The sequence below is a fragment of the Podarcis raffonei genome, chromosome 17 (assembly GCF_027172205.1).
Source record: "Podarcis raffonei isolate rPodRaf1 chromosome 17, rPodRaf1.pri, whole genome shotgun sequence".
NCBI lineage: Eukaryota > Metazoa > Chordata > Lepidosauria > Squamata > Lacertidae > Podarcis > Podarcis raffonei.
In genome coordinates, this window is record NC_070618.1 from 12404185 (window position 1) to 12425503 (window position 21319).

At 44.2% G+C, this 21319-nt stretch overlaps 1 protein-coding gene across 2 annotated transcripts in view; it reads left to right on the top strand.

Moving 5' to 3' along the window:
- Positions 1 to 14424, top strand: part of SLC44A1 (solute carrier family 44 member 1) — an 81189-nt gene extending 66765 nt beyond the window's left edge. Inside the window, exons 12-16 of one of the 2 annotated variants that reach the window (XM_053370315.1) lie at positions 939 to 1022; positions 1756 to 1893; positions 4276 to 4512; positions 6334 to 6414; positions 14293 to 14424. In XM_053370315.1, the coding sequence (XP_053226290.1) occupies positions 939 to 1022; positions 1756 to 1893; positions 4276 to 4512; positions 6334 to 6414; positions 14293 to 14316 (564 nt within the window). In that variant the 3' untranslated portion in view covers positions 14317 to 14424. Of the gene's footprint in view, positions 1 to 938; positions 1023 to 1755; positions 1894 to 4275; positions 4513 to 6333; positions 6897 to 14292 lie in introns of those variants that run through there. The other variant, XM_053370314.1, reaches the window with a different exon arrangement.
- The last annotated feature ends 6895 nt before the right edge of the window (positions 14425 to 21319 follow it).

Consider the following 21319-nt stretch of genomic DNA (forward strand, 5'->3'; position numbering starts at 1 on the left):
AACTTAAGTCTCCAGCTGTTTTTGGATTCCCAGCATCCCTAGCTAGCAGGAGCGCAGTGGTCAGGGATGATGGGAATTGCAGTCCAAAAACGGCTAGAGACCCGAGTTTGGAAAACGCTGGTCCAGATGTTGGCGGAAACACTTGTCCTACCTTTTCAGACTTATGTAATGATTTAAAGCTCAGCCTGTTCAAAAAGGGGTTGTCAAAAATAAAGGCTGTGTCACAGTATGACGTGGCTGGCTGTTTCAGATACAAAGGAGGGATCTCAATGTTCTTTTCAACACGGCAGAATTTTCAGGTTGTGGAAAAAGAAATGAAGCCAGACTTTTGAGAGTTTTCGGCAAGCTTTCTTCATGACTGAAGTTTACCTTATAACAACTTTATATGGGAAAGTGGATGGTGAGATTCTTGGCCACTACAAGAGTCTAGATAATGAGGAGGGTGGGCCCCAAAGCCTTGTCCCATATGATCTGTGGGTTGATTCAGGCATGACTACCAACCACTTTTTCCTCTGGAGTGATGGGGTCTCAGCATGAACCAGGCTAGACACAGAGAGGGCCATTTCCACAACTGCAGGAATAACTTTTGTCACCACAACTGTGGAAATAGCTGTGAACTGTCTCCGTGTACTGCCTGGGTTAAACTTAGGTTTCTTTGCCTGATTACATCTGCCACATGATTTCTCTCCCTCATGGCGGGAAAAAGAAGCTTTTTTTGCATGTTTGACTTGGTCTTACGTGACCACCAATTACAGGAGCCATTGTATTAAAGCTGGGCTCTGAACCCTTTGTTACAGAGGAAGCATATGTGTAAATTGAGACTTGTATATGAAACTACTTACCATTTAGATACCAACCCATGCCCTAGCACTTAATGCAATTTAATGTTTTCTCTGATTATTATTTCCATTTTGTTGTCGCCGTTCTCTCCATCTTAGGAAAATGCCTGCGCTAGATGTATGTTGAAAGCCTGCATTTGCTGCCTTTGGTGTTTAGAAAAGTGCCTGACTTACCTAAATCAGGTAAGAATTTATATTTCCCTGGCATTCCTTTTCAAAAGCTGGAAAGTTTAACTTGAACCTTCTTGCAATCGGCTCTAAACTGAAAGATGCTGAATGGTATGTTAACGTTTGAATGCAGGTACCGACTGCAAGAATAGAGCCTTTACTGAAATTAAAGTGCGCTGTAGTCTCTCAGAGGTTCCTTGGCTGTAAAGAAGAACAAGTCTAATGTTTTGGAGGAGAAGCCATCATGACACTGTTGCATATGAGCTAAAGCACATTTTGTGCAATGGTTAAATATGGGTCTATTACAGTTTGTATGCCTTGCAATAAGAGTGAAAATCTTAAAACACCAGGCATTTTAGAAAGTGAGCATTTGCGGATGGTCCTCATCTGCAGAACATCCACAATGAATTACAGTGGACAAACTATATCATACACAAGTTTCCTTTGATAGAAACATGGAGGTGGGTGGGTGTTTAATGGACAGTTTAATGGTGAACCTGGCATGTTGCGTCCTGTTCTATGTGCAGGAAGGGCCAGATAATAACACCCCCCTCCCCAGTTTATCTAGATTATCTTTTTGGTCTGTTCATCAGATCTTGCACAGACCTTCACTGTTTGCTACGACGGTGACTAAGTGAAGGGTTGTATCCATCAAAAACTCACGTTAATGTCTATGAAGGTCTTAGATGTCGGGTGTGGAAGAGTGGAAGAGAACCTAACCAATGGCATTCTGCCTCTCTTTCCCCAGAATGCATATACAGCCACAGCTATCAACAGCACCAACTTCTGCACCTCAGCGAAGGATGCCTTTGTGATACTAGTGGAGAACGCTCTGCGAGTGGCTGCCATAAACACAGTGGGAGACTTCATGCTCTTTCTAGGAAAGGTAGGGCTGTGCGAAAAATGGAAGTTCTCAAACAGTCTCTTTCTCTTGCACAATGCTGGGCAGTGTGTACTCTGTGCACAGAACATGGCTTGTAAACAGAGTTCTCATTTCCCCTCTTGCCTTTTTGCCCACCAGAGTAATATTCAAGGTGGTTAACAACAAACAACAGTGAAACAAATCATCACTAATCAAACAATTAAAACCCAGAAAGAGAAACACCATGCAGTTGCTCAGTCGAGCCCAAAGTGGGGAGAAGAAATTCTGATAATTCTGATGGGCGGTAGGCAGTTAATTGCAGACCGAGATTCTTAGGAAGCTGAATTCTTCACCTGAGACCACATCCTGTACTTTTGCAGAATCATGGCATTCGCCCAACCCAGCTAGTGTTCTTATGTTTTCACTTTCCTCTTGGAAGATAAACCAAAGGATGAGCCAGTCTGACCATTTCAGTGGGTGTAGCTAGGAGGAACTAGCCAGGATGAATGACTATAGGAATGCAGGCATTATCCATGTTGAGGAGTAAAAAGGAGCTTTTATTTTTCTAAATATTTGAAAGCTTATGATTTGGCCCTTGACTCCAAGACGTCTCTTTCTGAAGTCCCAGATGGTTCAGTTTTGATCTTAACTTTTGCTGCTAGGTAACCCATGAACAAACCGTGTTTTTTTTTCCTATTTCAAAGCACGTTTTATTTGACTGCAGTGCTCTTTGCACCAGTCTTCAAAGACAAATATGTCTACCGCCACCTCATGGCATTAGGGTCCTGCTTATGAATTCCTTCCCTCCTGCTCTTTGTGCATTAATTCATACTGCAACCAACCCAACTTCCAAGCGGAGACTTTGTAATCCCCCAAATAAACAAATCAATAAGTCGCGGTAGGAGTGAGCGCATAATTAGATATAATGGCCTTAGGGGGACTGGAGTGCACAGTGAGGTTTGCTTAGAATGGATTTGACATGTACCATGAAGGTCTCCCTCGAGGCAGGGAGAACACGTTTTTCAGATGGCTGAAAATAAAAGAACGATGGGAAATGCTGACATTAGCTCTGCAGAACACTCTCCGTTAATGTCAGTGAAACACTGCCGCCCATACCAGACGAGCTCTGCTTTTCAGCTTAAGCAAAGATACAGATTGAAGTAAGATGCAGCGATCCATTTGTGCACGAAGTTATCATTAAAAAAAAAAAAATTGTGCCAGGAAATGCACTGAAAATCAATTTTTATGAAACTAACATGTATTTCCTGGGGAAATGTTTCCGAAAGAAACTTTGAAATGGTTTCCATTACTTTTCAAAAACGTGTACTAATGATTCTTAGGGAGAAGGAGCACTTTCCTTTTACAAGTGAGAAAAGAGATTGGAGAAATCTAATGATTCAGAGAGGAGCGTAGTCGTCATCTTGAGATACTTGCCACACATGCATACCCATTTTTTTTACCCAAATGATCACAGTATGCTTTCTTGCTGCTGTTCTCTAGAATAGGTATGACTTAAGAAACAACTTCAGCTACCCCTCGGTGTGTGCATTTGTGAAATGTTTTGAAATAACCGTATTTTTCACTCCATAAGACGCACTTTTTTCCTCCTGAAAAGTAAGGGGAAATGTGTGTGCACCTTATGGAGCGAATGCAGGGGGGAGGCAGGCAGGAAAAGCCCCCAAGAGCCGCACACAAGCTCCGCGCGGCTCTTGCGGGCTTTTCTACGAGGAGGGAGAAGGGACTGACGCAGCCAGTCAGAAAAGCCCGCAGGAGCTGTGCACCCTTTAAGGAGCGTGCGGCTCCTGTGGGCTTTTGCGGGAGGTGGGGGAATTGCCATAGCCGTGCGCAGCCTCTCCCGGCCGGAGAGACTGCTCGCGGCTAAAGAAGCCAAGACAGCGAGCGTGATCCATCCCGCTCGCTGTCTTGGCTTCCTCTTTAGCCGCGCGCAACCTCTCCAGTCGAGGGAGGCTGCACGCGGCTATGCAGAAGCCAAGACAGCCAGCGGGATAGATCCCACTGGCTGTCTTAGCTTCTTTGCTCTTTGGGGCTGGGGGGGGGGACCCAGGCTTCCCCCTGCAGCCCCAAGAAGCTCTGGGAGAAGCAGACAGGCTTTTCCACCTTGATTTCCCCCTCTAAAAACTAGGTGTGCCTTGTGGTCCGGTGCACCTTATGGAGCGAAAAATATGGTAAATAATGAATCTCCATGTGTGTTTCATACACATTTTATGACATGCGTGTGCAGTATCTCACCACCCATTCTAGAAAGGCAAAGGACCACAATTGCCTCTACAGGAGGGTTTCTGTATCTCCCTGTCTTCTCCCGATCTGGTTTAAGTGAGGCTTGGCAACACCGAGAAGCTTGTGATATTCCTTGTCAACTTTGTTTGCTCTCTGTCTGCTCTTCAGGTTCTAATAGTGTGCTGCACGGGCCTGGCAGGGATCATGCTGCTGAACTACCAACGGGACTACACGGTGTGGGTGCTGCCGCTCATCATTGTCTGCCTGTTTGCATTCTTAGTCGCTCACTGCTTCCTATCCATTTATGAAATGGTCGTGGACGTCCTCTTCTTATGTTTTGCCATTGACACCAAGTATAACGATGGCAGCCCTGGGAAGGAGTTCTACATGGATAAAGTTCTTATGGTAAGTTCTTTAGAATGTGGTGTGCTTCTGAATACAAGGAATCGTGTAGTGAAAAGAGCTTAAGAGTAGTGATAGGAGGAACTCTGTTCTGGTTTGCTTCATCATTTGGCTTGTCTATTTGTGGGCCACTGTATTTTCTTAGCATATAAATCTGGCACGTGGGAAGGTGCTTGAAAGTTCAGTTCTTGTTTCCTGTGATGGCAGTCCAGCAAGATAGATAGATAGATAGATAGATAGATAGATAGATAGATAGATAGATTCTAATGGCAACAGTCCAGTAAGATAAAGATGTACAGTATATATGGGGGAGAGAGCCATGTACTCAATCAGTTGCTTCTTTGAGGGTTCTGCACTAGGGAATCTTGCTGCACCCTCGACCATATTTTGCAGGGAAACAGTATACAGTGGTACCTTGGGTTAAGAACTTAATTCGTTCTCGAGGTCTGTTCTTAACCTGAAACTGTTCTTAACCTAAAGCACCACTTTAGCTAATGGGGCCTCCTGCTGCCACCATGCCGCCAGAGCACAATTTCTGTTCTTATCCTGAAGCAAAGTTCTCAACCCGAGGTACTATTTCTGGGTTAGCGGAGTCTGTAACCTGAAGCGTATGTAACCCGAGGTACCACTGCACCATGGTTTTCTGCTTTAGATATTGTGGTAAACTGTTGTTTGACACAAACCAGAACCCAACTAATGGAAAACTAGTGCTCAAGAGTGTCAAGTTAGGAGTGGGGACAAAGTGGTTTATATATCACCACTCGGCTATGAAGTTCCCTGGGGAGCCTCAAGGCCAGTCACAACACAGGATTGTTGTGAGACTGACATGGAGATGGACAACCTTGCACGCGACCCTGAGTTCATTGGAGGAAGAGTGGATAGTAGTGTAATAAACAAACAACAATCATTAAAGCAGAGAGCATGTGGAGAGAGGGAGGGAGGGTGCACAAGTACCAGATTTATTCCTGCAGCACCAAAGTGTGGTTTGACATTGCTTGCAAGCCAACTCATCATCTTGTAATATTTACAAGAGCATGGGCAATAATGTCCCAGGGCAACCAGAGGAGGAGGGTGCCCAACAAGCATATCAGGAGTGCACCTCTTGCCCAAGCATCCCGGCTGGCACTGGGAAGACAATAGGACACGAAAACAATAGGACAGTGGGTGGTAGTTCTGTGGTCTGGCTGACAGGGACTGGTTTTCCCTATCTGGAAGCCCGGGTCCCATAACACAGGGGAAGAGAACCAAGTACCTGTCATACCTCATGGCAGCTCTTTAAAAGCATGGAAGACAAATCAAGGGAGGAAAATTCTCTCCACTATCTTCTCCAGTGTTCCAAAGACTGTTTGTGACAATAGTCTTCAGCCATTTCAGATCCAACCCAAACACGCATTTGGGGGAACCATTTCTTAAATATTTTATCATCTGCTTACATGGCAGTAGTAAAAGGGTAAAGGTAAAAGAGCCCTGGACGGTTAAGTCCAGTCAAAGGCGACTATGGGGTGCGGCGCTCCTCTCGCTTTCAGGCCGAGGGAGCCAGCATTTGTCTGCAGACAGCTTTCCAGGTCATGTGGCCAGCATGACTAAACCGCTTCTGGCACAACGGGACACCGTGACAGAAGCCAGAGGGCACAGAAACACCGTTTACCTTTACCTATATATCTACTGGCACTGGCGTGCTTTTGAACTGCTAGGTTGGCAGTAGTGCTGCTATTGTGACCCATCTTAGATGAGGCTCAGTATTGGGCCCCAACCCCCCAGGTGAAGAATGATTTTCTATGATCATGAGTCATGATGGAGGACCTTTTCCTTACCGTCTTTCAGGAATTTGTGGAGAACAGCAGAAAAGCAATGAAGGAAGCTGGCAGGGGAGTTGGAGCCGAAGGCAGGGAGCTCAAACCGATGGTAGGTCCTCTGGAAGAAGTGGCTGCTCTCTTCCAAGAGTTTCACGTGTACTTCCTGTCCCTTTCTGTTTTCACTGACTATGCTTCTTCAGGAGAAGTCTTTGTCGTTTGTGTCACTCAGGATGTTCTGCTTTTTTTGTTTGTGAGCTTGCCTATCACCTGGATGGCAGAGTTTTTGTCACAGCTGAGACCATCTCCCATAAAAGTAAGCTGAAAGGAACTGTATCTTCGTGCTTCTACTGTGTTTCTGTAACCCCAGAGCGAATTCTCTCAGTAGTGATGTTACTGGTACTCAAAATTACCTTTGGGCTGTATACATAGAGGGGGAAAACAGCCAATATGAAACATATATAACTATGCGCCCAGGTATCCTATTTGTGGTAGGGTCTCAAAACTTAGTCCATGTTTTTAACTTGACATTTACTATCCTTTTGTTGGAAAATAAGATATTACACTGAGTTGCTAATAGGATTCTGGAAGGCACAGTGGCTCTCGCTATGAGTCACTTGACCTCCCTCCAAACCACTTTGCTGCCTGATATATCTGGCTGATAAGTTCTGAGGTGATTTGGAGTGATTCTAGCTTGTTTATTTCCAGCCACATAAGCCAATTCACTTCAGCCTGATTTTGACGCTTAAACACTCATTTTTTAAGTTTCCACGTATTCCTCCATCATCAAGGAAGTTGATACAGTTATTCCTTTCAACCTGCTAAAGTAACATTTCTCCTAATTCTTCTCTCTTTGCCATTGTTCTTTCTGCGTTTCAACATTGTGCCTGGTGGAGAAATGTGGATTTGGGCTCCCTCACTTCAAACCCGTCCTTTTTCCATTTTAACATGCAGTAACTTTTTGATAAGTCATGAAATTCTTGGAGATAAGAGAAAGCCAGGAAACAGTGTGAATAAATTATATATTTCATGTACTCCATATTGATAGCAATACTGAAGAAACATGTCCTGTCCCCCTGCCGCAATATAATACTTGTGGCTGGTTCATACTATACGTTGGGGCAAATTTTTGCAGCCAGATACATTGACTTGGCAAGAGTAACATATACAAATGAGCTCATACCTCTCAGAATTAGATGTTGCGACCCTTATAATCTCCCTTGGAAAACTGAGAACTCTTAACCCAGCTCTTAACCCAGGTTTCTCCAACCTCAAGTCCCCAGATGTTGCTGAACTACAACCCCATCATGTCCACCAGCATGGCTGATGGCCAGGGATAATGGAATTTGTAGTTCATTCATACCTGGGGACCCAATATTGGGAAAAGCTGTATTGATTCCTTTTCACCGGCGCTCAGTTGGCAGTGCTCTTCTTTTTCAAATGCACAGGTGGGAATGATTTACATGGGGCAGGGGCCTGTGGATTTCATTAAGGGTCCCCCCTCCCCATAATTTGATCACTCCTTTTCACTCAAAGCAGGTGTAATGTTTGGCTGTGGGTTATCAAAAAATGAGTTGATACAAATGCATTTGTGAAGTAGCTCATAAGATTAATTGATATAATCAATGTAAATGACAGCTATCACAAATAGTTTCTAAGTCTGACATGAGAGTTAAGTGAGGAGAAGATCCTTCACTTTGCTCTTCAATGGTCTTAACCATGCATTAGACTTCAGGGGGTCTAAGGAGCTGAAAAGGAAAGACTAGTTGCTGGCTAACTAAGCATACAACATGATTAATGTAATAATTCCTAAAAGTGTGCCCATGTGCTGGTGCCCATGTGACTAATTTGTCTGATATGAACTACCCAGAAGACAATATGGTAGGGTGACCACGGAATAGCACTCAAAACAGAGGGCAACACCAATTCATGTTTATGAAATTGTGAGAGCCTCCCAGAACACTAGAACTCAATAAAACAGATTGGCAGTAGGTCCACGCCAAACACAGGGAGATATTGCTTCATAGAGCACAATTAACACATTGACGTGGCTGCTTTATTAAAGATGAACATAGATGCCTCCTGAAAGTCATTAGATAAATTCATGAAAGTTCAGTTTCTCAGAGGCTACTAGTAATGAATGATCACTCAGAATGAGACCTAAGTGTGCAGAGGCTGTAGACTTCTAATAACAGCATGCCAGATGTTTGGGGCCAGGCAATAGGGGGTGCTCTGCTTTTGAGCTTTCTGAGAGCTTCTGCATGATCAAGGCTGGAAACAGAATATTTGACTAGATAGATATTTGATCTTATTCAGCAAGGACGTTCTAATATTCCTTTCGCATGTTTGCTCAGGGACCTGCCAATCCTCTCGGTAGCCCTGATTACTACAGTTTGAAGCTGAAGCTAAAAATTAACATTATTTTTTGGGGAACATAATGCTAAACAACAAATAACTCTGCACAATCCTCAGGCTTGCATGCTCCTCCTTTCTCTCTTCTCTTGGCATAGCTATCTGAAGATCAGAAGCACTTCCTGATACATCCAAACCCAAACTGCTTAGAGTTAGTTCAAACAAGCCAAGATCAAAATGTGTTTTATGATCTTGACTTGTTCACCAAAAAGGAAAAAGACAAAACAAACAAGTGGAGAGGCCTCTAGGTCTAATCAGCAGGTCCACAGACTCTTTTGATCAGGCCCGGTCTTGCTCCCTCCACTGTTCTCGCCAGTTTCCTCTTCTCCACCCATCTCTTCCTCTGCTCTTCCCCATCCCAGCCGCAACCCTGCTGTTTCTGCTGCTGTGAAAAGAGGGAGAGGGAAGCAGCGTTCCGATAAACTCGGAGGCCCAACCGTGACCTATGGTGATCAGGGCAATGTAGCATCCGTCCAAAAAATGCTGTCGCTACCGCATCTAGAAATCTGCTGTCAGAAGCTGGGCTATTAATTGGGCACACAACTTTGTACAAACAAACCTAGTGCAGCTTGCTGCTTTATCTAGGTTCAGCCAGAGAGAAAAATCACACTATGTAGATATATATATATCCACTTTGGAAAAAGTTTGACTAATATGTCTAATTTTTCAGACCTTCATTCTCGTATCAATCAAATCTCTGTTTATTGTGCCAAGGACTGAAAACCAGTGCAGCAGAAAAGTTTTTAGTGTCAGTGCAGCATACATTTTTCAATTATGCTTATGAATCTATGTTCTAAATATACACTGTTCTGAAAAATTATCTCTACTGGTACTTTGTAGTAAAAACAGTTAATGCACTGGTGGGATCCTTAGGCAAAATGTATAATTGGGTTAAAGGATTGAAGGAAACTGCAAGAAAAGTGTGAGATTCTTATGTTTACGATGTGATCAGATTGATTGTTTATACAAATTGTGTTAAAACTGACTAAAATCTTAAAAAGTGTCTGTGTAGGTATATATTATGTACACAAGCACATAAATATATACAATATTACCCAGGAATATTTTTTTTCAGGACTTTTTAGCTAATACTAGATAAAATTTTAAAATGTCATACTTTTATTTTAAGGGGAAGATTGGTTATTTTCAATTATTAAAGATAAAAAGGCCAAAAGAAAAAGAAAAAAAGAAGCTGGGCTATTAACAGACGTAATACTTATTATAGGTATTGGTACATGCATACAGCGGTTCTCGTGCAAATGGCAAAAAGCATAAGCCACACTGAAGCAGATTCGCTGTCATCAGAATGAGACCCACTGCTTTCTTTCTGGGGGTATGCAGTGGGTACATGTACCCCTAAACATTTTGCGTTGCCCCAACCGACGGACCGACATGCCAGCTGTCTCAGCAGTAGCAGCGCGGACTGGAGCTCTGTCATTCTCCCCGCTGGTGCCTGGGTAGGGGAGTCTGGGGTGGCCGTAGTGGAGGCGCTGGCACTGCTCCTCCTCGCTCAAGCCGACCACACTGCTGCTGGGGGTCTTCCCGTCCTCTCAGCGCCACCAGCTTGAGTCCCTCGTTTGGGGGGGGTTGGGGGGGAGGAAAGGTGCGAGGAGTGAGGGAGCAGCCAAAATGAGAGTACCCCTAAACATTTTTTAAGGAAAAAAAGCACCGATTAGGCCTACATATATTTTGTAGCTATTTTATTTATTTAACTTGACTATTTATAAGGCACCTTTTCACAACCAGACCAGTGGATTTTCCATGGCACTTGGCTAGTTGTTGTTTTTCAGTTGCACATTTTATTAATGTTTGTCATTGACACGTGAAGGCAGATTCCCCGTTGATCTGACTTAGGCACCTGAATGAAGTTATCAATTTAATAAGCAAAGACTGAATGCAGCTGACCATTTACCAAGTGATGACTTCCCACAGAACGCATGTTGACTTCCGTTGCTGCCAAGCAACAAGGAGGATTTTCCCACACACCTGTGTAAAAGCAGAAAGCTGAGGAAGCAGGGAAGTGTTCAAATTGTTTCTGTCACATGGTTGTGTATCACAGACCGTGTGGTTCGATATCGTGTCGTGGACAGGGTGTGAGCTTTAGATCAGGAACACAACCAGCTCTGTCAAGAAGCTTAGCTGGGTGCCTTTGGGGATCACCGGCACTCTCTCAGCCTAACTTGCCTCATGGGGTTGTGAGGATAAAATGGGATCAACATCACATAAGCCAACCTCAGCTCACCGAATGAAGAGCCACCTACAAATCTGAAATAGGCTTTAGTAAATTCTCAGTTGATAGACAAGCAAAATGCTTTCCAGAGCCTTCTGAGATTGTGAGAGCCTGTTGCATTTGAAACATGTAGTACCGTATTTTTCGCACCATAGGGCGCACCGGACCATAGGGCGCACCCAGTTTTTTGGGGGGGAAATAAAGGGGAAAAATTATTTCCCCCCCAGGCGCGGGGCTGGGGCGGGGGAAGCTTCCCCCGACCCCAGCCCCCAAACAGGCAGCTCTCTGCAAGCCGTGGGAGCGCTCCCACTGCTTGCGGAGAGGTCCGCGAAGCCTGGGCGCGCTGATCTCAGCGCGCGCAGGCTTCGGCATGCAGGCAAGTCTCCGCAAGCAGCGGGACCGCTCCCGCTGCTTGCGGAGAGATCCATGAAGCCTGGGTGCGCTGATCTCAGCGCGCGCAGGCTTCGGCATGCAGGCAAGTCTCCGCAAGCAGCGGGACCGCTCCCGCTGCTTGCGGAGAGATCCGCGAAGCCTGGGCGTGCTGAGCTCAGCGCGCGCAGGCTTCCGCATGCTGGCAACTCTCCGCAAGCAGCGGGACCGCTCCCGCTGTTTGCGGAGAGGTCCGCGAAGCCTGGGCGCGCTGATCTCAGCGCGCGCAGGCTTCGGCATGCTGGCAACTCTCCGCAAGCAGCGGGACCGCTCCCGCTGTTTGCGGAGAGGTCCGCGAAGCCTGGGCGCGCTGATCTCAGCGCGCGCAGGCTTCGGCATGCAGGCAAGTCTCCGCAAGCAGCGGGACCGCTCCCGCTGCTTGCGGAGAGATCCGCGAAGCCTGGGCGCGCTGAGCTCAGCGCGCGCAGGCTTCCGTATGCTGGCAACTCTCCGCAAGCAGCGGGACTGCTCCCGCTGTTTGTGGAGAGGTCCGCGAAGCCTGGGCGCGCTGATCTCAGCGCGCGCAGGCTTCGGCATGCTGGCAACTCTCCGCAAGCAGCGGGACCGCTCCCGCTGTTTGCGGAGAGGTCCGCGAAGCCTGGGCGCGCTGATCTCAGCGCGCGCAGGCTTCGGCATGCAGGCAAGTCTCCGCAAGCAGCGGGAGCGCTCCCGCTGTTTGCGGAGAGGTCCGCGAAGCCTGGGCGCGCTGAGCTCAGCCGCGCAGGCCTGAGCATGCAGGCAACTCTCCGCAAGCAGCGGGAGCCCAGCGCTGGGCTCCCGCTGCTTGCAGAGAGGTGTGCAAAGCCTGGAGAGCGTGGGGGGTCTGTGCGCACCGACCCCTCTCACTCTCCAGGCTTCAGCGAAAGCCTGCATTCGCACCATAGGACGCACACACATTTCCCCTTCATTTTTGGAGGGGAAAAAGTGCGTCCTATGGTGCGAAAAATACGGTAGTTTGTTTTGTTTGGATCCACTTCATTCATATAGTAGAGAAACTGATCTAATCATTCAACCAAGGCATCTTTCCAAAATGCTAGGGTGATGAACTTTTTAAATTTTATAATTCTAAAGGTTTTGTTTTTTTTGTAGGCTGTTGACTGAATTTTGATTCCCGAAGAGCTTTCTGGTGTCCCTAATTCGTGGCTCACCAAGTTTGTTAAAATGAGTTGTTTTTAACTTTGAGCAGGATTCTGAGAACTGGTTCTGCGCAGACAAGGGCTATGCAGTCTTCTGCTTCCTGAAAAGCAGCTCCACCATAATTTGTGGCAAACCGTTTTTGAAACTCTGAGGTGTTGTTGTTTTTAAACACCACCAGACATGAAAAGTAGACCTTTGGATCCTGGCCTTTGCTGTGGCTTGAAAAAAGAAGCATATACGAACAATATCATTTCTAAAAAGCGTGTGTGTGTGTGTGTGTGTGTGTTACTTTAATGGAATTTTATTTTGAAACAGAGTTAAAAAGAAACCCAAACTCAACTCTACACATGCACAACCCAGCAAGGTTACTAAAGGAATTAAGTAAATCACTGATTACAACCCTTACTATATTGTGCTTTGGGAGAACTAGCTCACTAACTATATTATTATTAATTTAATTGGTGTACCATCCTTCATCTGAAGATCACAGCGTGGTTCACAACATAAAAAATACAAAGCAAGAACACAAAATGCATAACAAAAACAAACCAATAAACCCCTTCCCGCAAACACCATATATAAGTTATATATGACATGTGTATCAGCATAAGATGGGCATTTGTACTTTATTGAAATTTGATTTGAAGTTTTAAGGGTTTGCATATAGAAAATGAACAGAAACCATGGTACCGTAATATCTCTTTAAAAACCAGGATTCCTCGTTGATTCAGTTTGTACATATGTCTCCCAGATTTTATGCAGCCACTGGCATTTAGATGATTGTTTGGATACTTTAGATTGCGTGCTGTATGAAACTTTGTTGCTGTATGTGATTGCTTAAGAAGGTATATGCAGGAATCCATGGTCATTAGGTTCAAAATGATGAGGAAGCATATCTTTGGGAGTTACCTGCAGTAGACTAATCTGGAGAAAATTCTGGTAGTAATCAGCAACCATTTCCCCAAACTACTGCATTGTTGGACATTCTCACCCTAGATGAAAGTATGAGCCAGTCTGACTGTATCCCTTAGAATAAAGGCATAGTTTCAATGCAGGTCCCTGGTCAGCAGGAAGGGGCAGCAGAGTTTACTTGATTTTCCGTCACCAGTGAGGTTCAGCATGGTGTAGATGCACTGGCAGAGCCAATCCAGTGCCCCCTCTGGTGTTTGCACTGTGCCCCTCCCTTGCCCCTCTTCCTCCCCCCAGTAAGTCATAGCAACACCGAAAGCAGAAAGCCAGCTATGTGCCATCGCCTAGGCCACTGTTGGAATATGCTACCTGCTGAAAATTTTGTACAGTATTATGCTTCCTTTACGTTAGTTTAAATTGCTAAAGTTTCAAAAGAATTCCACAAAGGCATTTTTGTATTTTTGTATTTTTAAAGGAGGCTTTTCAGAATTAATGTTTCACTTTTTAATATCAGAATACTAGGGGAAATCAGACAAGCATTATTAAATTAAATGCCTGGTAATTACACAGCACACTATACGTTAGCAACACAATTAATTAATGAAACATCGTAGAATTTCCTAAGAACCGCCATATAGCGAGACTTCTGTACGCACATTTTCTTGAGGATATTCTGTTGCAAAAACCAACGTCCCCACCCCCCATTCTTTAGTAAATTAATGCACTACATTAAATTTGCCGGCTTGAATTTCAAATGCAGATAACTTTTCAGAATTACTGTGCTGGTTATGATGGTGCTTTTCTGCCTGTAAACATCAGGGTCCTTTTTTAATCATTTCCTAACTTCATTTATGACTTATTTATATTTTCCAGGCCTCTGGAGCAAGTTCATCTTGAAGCTGCTCAGCCATTATGGAAACCATCAACATTCCAAAACAATATCTATCTTATCTTATCTTATCTCTCTATATATATCTATATATATATATATATATTATTTAAAAAGCAGCCAAAATCAGAGAAAAGGAACAGGGATTTAATACTTTTTTAATGATTATTTTTGTGAAACATGTACTCTTTTCATACGGGTGGCTTTTACAAGCAACTTTTATCATTGTTCCATTTCAAATTCTAAACCATTGTGGTTTGTGGCAGTGCTATGATTGTAATCTGATTGAGATATTTCACAAGTTGGAGAAGGATTCCATAATATTTTAAAAGAATCGTGTAAGATTGCCGATTTGGAATAACGTAAGTGGGTCAAGTAATTTTCCCTCGTGGTTATTTTAATGAGCATAAATCTTTAAAACTCAATGGATAATGACTGTTCTAGAGGGGGAAATCCTTCATAGATTTTTTTTAAAAAAAGAACTGGGATGAATAATACATTAATCATGTTGGATTTTGCTTGCTTTTTCGCAATGGGATGCTAATAAGATCCAGTAAGTTCAACTTAATCCAGTTTTTTTCCTCATTAACACATTAGACAATTTATATCTAACACATTTTTAAGAAAACCTAACCAACTCCTCAGGTATTTAGATATTGAGACAGCCCCTGAATCTGTGAAGGACAAACTAAAGGCATATGAGGGAGGATGAGTTTTATATTATGCAATTTTTGTCCTGTTTCACCTTATCATTTCCCCTTGAGTTCAGTATCGCCCTTTGCACATCATTGTTCCTTTGAACTACGCAAACTCTTTAAATAAGCAGTTGGACAGCAGGCTTCGAAAGCTCGGCCTCAGATATATACGTTACTGTTCATCCATGACTACATGGAGAGAGACCATACACAACTATACACAAAAAGAAAAATTAAGTACTGTAAGTCATTTAAGTTTCTCTTTACGGTTGGAACCATTTCTTGGTCTTGGTTTTCATTGTACGTTTGGTTATTAGTGGAGTACGGTGGGGAAGAGCAGACAAATCTTTTGCGGGTGGGGTGGGGAATAATGTCACTGCCTTAGTATCTAAAGCAGTTCTTGAAGTGGCCTCTGTGCATTCAATGCTCATGGTACCTGAGTGCCACATGAATACTTCAGAAACTTCCAGATAGCAATATTTTTGTCCTTTTCTACCTTTCCTTTTTTTTTTTAAAGTGCAACGCTGTTAATAGTCTCGTTACATTTTTGCCTTTGCAACTACTGTACTAAAGGTAAAGGTAAAGGTACCCCTGCCCGTACGGGCCAGTCTTGACAGACTCTGGGGTTGTGCGCCCATCTCACTTAAGAGGCCAGGGGCCAGCGCTGTCCGGAGACACTTCCGGGTCACGTGGCCAGCGTGACATCGCTGCTCTGGCGAGCCAGCGCAGCACACGAAAACGCCGTTTACCTTCCCGTTAGTAAGCGGTCCCTATTTATCTACTTGCACCCGGGGGTGCTTTCAAACTGCTAGGTTGGCAGGCGCTGGGATCGAGCAACGGGAGCGCACCCCGCCGCGGGGATTTGAACCGCCGACCTTTCGATCGGCAAGCCCTAGGCGCTGAGGCTTTTACCCACAGCGCCACCCGCGTCCCCCTTTTCTACCTTTCCCACACTCCAAGAAGGAAGGATCGAGCTGCTATCTTGGTTATTGGAGTGGCGAAACACATGTTGTGGTGGCAGAGGCCGTATGCTTGAGCACTCCAAATGCCTATATTTGGGGTATTTGAAGCATGGCACTGGCTTGCGGAACAATGTTGATGCTCCCCCCTCCAAAAACTGCTTCAGCCCATAGCCCCCCATCCAAAATCTTGGTCCCCACCCAGAGAAAAGGAGATGTGAGACAAAAAACACTAAGAGAGAAGGGTTCAGTAGCCTTTGTTCTCTACCCATATTGCACTTTAAATCGCCTCCAATCTTTCCACTTCCTAGGAAGTTGGTATAGCCCCTATACTTGGACGTAGTTCTGCTGTTCGTGTCTGGCTGTCCCTTACCATAGTGAAAACACGTGGGAATATCTCTTGGGGTTCTTCATTGAAAGAGTTGAGGACGTTCAGTTTACAGTACAGCCATTTTATGCCTGTATATCAGCAGCGGGGAACTGCTAGGCCACCTGAATTTGACCCGCAAGGCCATTTTGGGCAAACTGTGTCTACCTGTCACTCACTTGATGGTATAAGTGTTAAGATCCCTTAATGCTATCGGTTCTCCTATATGGGGTCTCAGCACTCAGCACCATAGCATTAACATCAACTGGAAATCTTGGCTGCTGCCTTTTGCTGTGAGAGTGCGGGCAGAGGCTTATCTCTGATCTTAGCACTGTGGTTCCGCACCACTAAGACGGGAAATGAGAGAACCGCTGCCTGCTCTCTAAAACTAAAAGGCAACATTTCCGCCCATCCCTGAGAGCCTAACTTTCAAAGGCTTAATCCGGTGCCTCAAAATTCCTTCAAAAGTTAAAATCTTATGCTAGAGAGGGGGGGGGCCTTTCTAGGTAGACAGGCTTCCCATTAAATTTATGTCCTAGATTAACAGTGCAAGGTTCTCGTAGGAAAGAATTGAGAGTGCGCTCTGCATTCCTTACATGGCTTTCTCATACAGCAGGTCAGGTAGCAAGACTGCTTTTGAACTATACCATTTTAAATAGCAAGGGGTATTTGTGTTTGTGTGTGTAGGTCACATGTTTGAACAAGCCCAGTCACCGTATGTAGAATACTAGCATGTCAGGCTGGGCTAGAACTCTTCTCCCTGACATCTCGCCCTGTAGTCTGAAGTCGAACAGGAACAATTGTAGCACCTCACCTGCCGCTTGGGTAGGCCAGAGAGTGGGACCTTTACAGATAGACATTGCTTTCCAGAAGCTTCCAAAGTTTGACAGGGCTCAATCCCCATTAATGCAAATGCACAGAGGCCTCCTGAAGAACTTCATTACGAGTTAAGTAGCTTTCATCTATCCAGTAATAAGAACTTGACCATTTTTATATGTGTTAAATTCCTTTCTTCATTCCTGAGACTTTAAACTACATAATGAATGCTAATATTCCATTGTTTGGCTTATTGTAATAGTAAATGCTTACAGTGTAATTGCAGAGAATAATTTCATGATCTGTTTATGCGATATATTCCGTTTTGTTACAATTTTTTAAAAGAACTATTTTTGTTAATGTAAAGTTAAATATTTCAGAGCAGAATTTTTAAACTTTATTGCACTAAATGCAAATGTGGGGGGAGAGAGAGAGAAGTAATGCCTCAATGGATGGATCACTCCTTAAGAGAATCTTTTTCTTTCTTTCTTTTTTGGAAAAAGAGAGCTATTGTTCTAGATAAGCTTAGCTAAACGGGTGCAGACACCCAGTAGAGTTGAATGGCCACCAATTTTTTTATTATAAATGGCTGTTTTGATTCTGTGCTTCCTTTCAAAGGATCAGACCTTTTAAAATTGCTGCTGAAGGAAACATAGCATTCTGTAATTAATCGGTGGTCTTTGCTGTGTAACTAAACGCTTCAGTTTCATTTTTATAAATCATCTGACATCTTAAAACCTTTTCAGACTACTTGCAATAAATTTCAGGACAAGTTTAAAAAAAATGGGGGGGGGGCAATAATCCTTTCTCGGTCGGTCACAGAAACCAATCATGGAAGTACATTTTAAGACTAGGAAACTAGATTAGCCTCTGTTCCTGCTAACACTATAACCCAACGTGCTTAACTTTTCCAACATAATTATTGCCATGAAATCTTCATTAGGTGTTTTGACATGAATCAACGTTGAATGCATGTGTGTTAGCAGGAACCAAGGCGTTAGTCTAGGCTTAAACTAGAGCACTGCTTTAAGTCTCTTTTAATGTATATATTACATGTTACTGTAAGGATATTTAGGAGGAGAATTAAGAGGAGCCTTAATTTGTGGGAGGAAGTGCCGTGGCTCTGCCGTGGCACTGGGTTTTGGACACCGTTTGCTTCGGTCACTGGGAGTATGGCAACAACAGTGGGAAGAAGACCTGGGCTCAGCAGGTTGAAAACCACGGAAGCTGGATCCCAAAGCAAGGAAAATGGGTCATTTATATGCAGCTCCTCTGAGGTTAACTGCCGTTAACCTGTTTTAGAAAGGATCACTCAAGACAGGAGGCTTGGATTTGGCTCACCTTGGACATCACCCGAACACCTGCGTCGCCAGGTTCCACCAGTTTGTGTTCCCTGCTTGTCGGAAGCCCTGGGAAAAGAGAGATGCTTTTCCGGAGTTTGAACTTGCAACTAGAATTGTAATCAGAAACAAAAATTTTGTATTTTTGTATACCTTGATTGTGCAGCATTTTTATATACAGGTCCTGTTTTACAAATAAATTTGGTTTCTTAACATGGTGTTTAAAAAGTTTTGTGGCTATTACTTCCCTCAGGCAGCTGCAATCTGCAAAAGACACTACTGTACAAATGGCAGCTGATGTGTGAACCCATGCCCCCAAGTGTTCATCCATGTGCAGGTGCTCTGGTCATGCTACCTGAAGCCCGGACACTTCTCAGATACACTTCTGAGTGTAGACGAATCCGTATACTTGGCCAAGGATTAATGTATTAGAACAGTAACCAATCAAATATTAGTAATTTCAAGAGGGGCTGTATTCTGTAAGACTTCAGCCCATCCCAGGAACATCAGAGGGCGCAATGGCTATGTGTTTGGTGTTAAGAAAGTTGTTTTAAAAAAGAAATGTGTGCCCTTAACTTGTGTGTCCTTAAGTCTCAGCCCCTTCCAATTACCGTAATCGCTTAAAGTTTCAGATTCATAATCTAATGATTAAAACAATTAAATATTGCAGCCCTTCTGTGTTTTCTCAGTAGGGTAGGAGAGCTGGGACAAAATTACATCTGGCTCTTTGGTTTCAGATAGTAAGTGGGCAGATGAGTCTAAAAAGCCCAAGACACAATTTTTCATGGCTATGGTGGCTCATTTACCAGAAGTAATGTATTTACTTCTGGATTCAGGGAGGTAGCCATGTTGGTCTGATGCAGTCGAAATATATAACAAAATAAAAAAATTGTCCAGTAGCACCTTAGAGACCAACTCCGTTTCTTCTTGGTATAAGCTTTCGTGTACATGCACAAAAAGCTTAGAGTGTATCTGAAGAAGTGTGCATGCACACAAAAGCTTATACCAAGAACAAACTTAGTTGGTCTCTAAGGTGCTACTGGACAGGTTTTTTTTATCTTTTTATGTATTTACTTATGGTAAGTGTATACTGGATTCTGACCAAACTAAACCACCTAGAGAAAAAGCCTTGAGCAGAGTAGCTCCCCTGGTGCAAACCTGGTCTATATAACAGGTTAACCACATGCTAAAACTTTTCCAGGCTGAACTAATTCAGACTGCAGATAAGGGGTGGCATTTTCAGGCTTCCGCATGAAAAATATGGAAAGATAACACACTGGGGATAAAGCTAGACTTGAGCCATTCTCTTGGACCATCTAGTTTTCCGCGAATGGGCTTGTTTGGTTTCAGTGCAGAAGATAACTGACTCATGTAAGTGACCACCTTCGGCCTGAAGTGGTACAGTCCAGGAACAATTCCACCATCTGATGAGCTGCTTGCCTTGATTGCATCTAAGGATCTGGCTCTATAGTTTGCAAGTGGGCAGAGAGGGAAGAGCTTGATGAGGTGGTATTCTTAGCTGCCTTCAATCAGCTCTGTGAAGCAACTTGGATTGATTTTGCCTTTCATCTTTAACAAGCAGAAAGCCTATCTGCCCTCCCAAGGTCTTTGTGAGTTTGCTAGAGGGCAAATAGCAGGTGCGCTTCCAAAGCCAGCGCCCTGCAAGAAGCCCTAAGAGTAAATTGCTCCCCGCAACCCAAGGGGATGGGATGGGCTTATGACCCCATCCAGAGTTTTCCAGGCATAAATTTTTCAAAGCAGCCCCAGAGCGCTGTCTCCCTCACTTTGCTGTGCTCTGTTTTGAGCAGCTACCTGAATTGGTTCGGCAATGAACCAAGCTATTCACTGATTGGCGGGGCAAAGAGTTTGGCTCTGTTGCAGCCCAATCAGAGAAGGACTTGCCCATCTCCCATCTGTGTAGCCCTGTCTGCTCTGTAGGGCATTTCTGTCAACCTTCCTGGTGTATGCTTGCTCCATTTGCTCCTCCCCAATGGTCTAATTAACTGGAGCAAGCCGAGCGGAGCCATCTCCTGCCTCCTTTGTTTACCGCAAGCCACTTAAGCAAGGATTTCTCACCTAAAGGGTTTTAATTTATTGGAGAGTGTTACGTGCAGTCCAGACCATTGCGAAAATCCGCTGAATTATGGATGGTTTTCATCACACCAGTCAAGCAACTCAGGCCTCCTGCATATGTTGGGGAACCACATGCTGTGGAACTAACTACTCCTAAATGAGTTTATTTCAACTGTCAAATGTCATTTTTAGGGTGGTGGTTTGAGGCACAGAGCATTCCGGAGTACAATACAATTACCGTTTTGGAGAGGAGGGGACCAGGACCAGAGGGTGTTTTCATAAGCAATTTTTAAAATATGAGATAGAAAGTGGAAGTGAGCCATGTTTAAACTGAACTAGCAAAATGTCCAGGGGTGGCTGATGAAGTACAGGATGCAGGGAAGGAGGGTACCCTGCAGTTCCTGGCAGTGCTAGCTTTCTAAAAAAAGAAGTGCCGGAACTCACCATGGAAAATAATAATAATAATAATAATAATAATAATAATAATAATAATAATAATAATTATTATTATTATTATTATTTATTTATACCCCGCCCATCTGGCTGGGCCTCCCCAGCCACTCTGGGCAGCTTCCATAGAAACCAAAAATACAGTAAAATATCACACGTTAAAAACTTCCCTGAACAGGGCTGCCTTAAGATGTCTTCTGAATGTCAGGTAGTTGTTTATCGCTTTGACATCTGCTAGAAGGGCATTCCACAGGGCGGGCGCCACTACCGAGAAGGCCCTCTGCCTGGTTCCCTGTAGCTTTGCTTCTCGC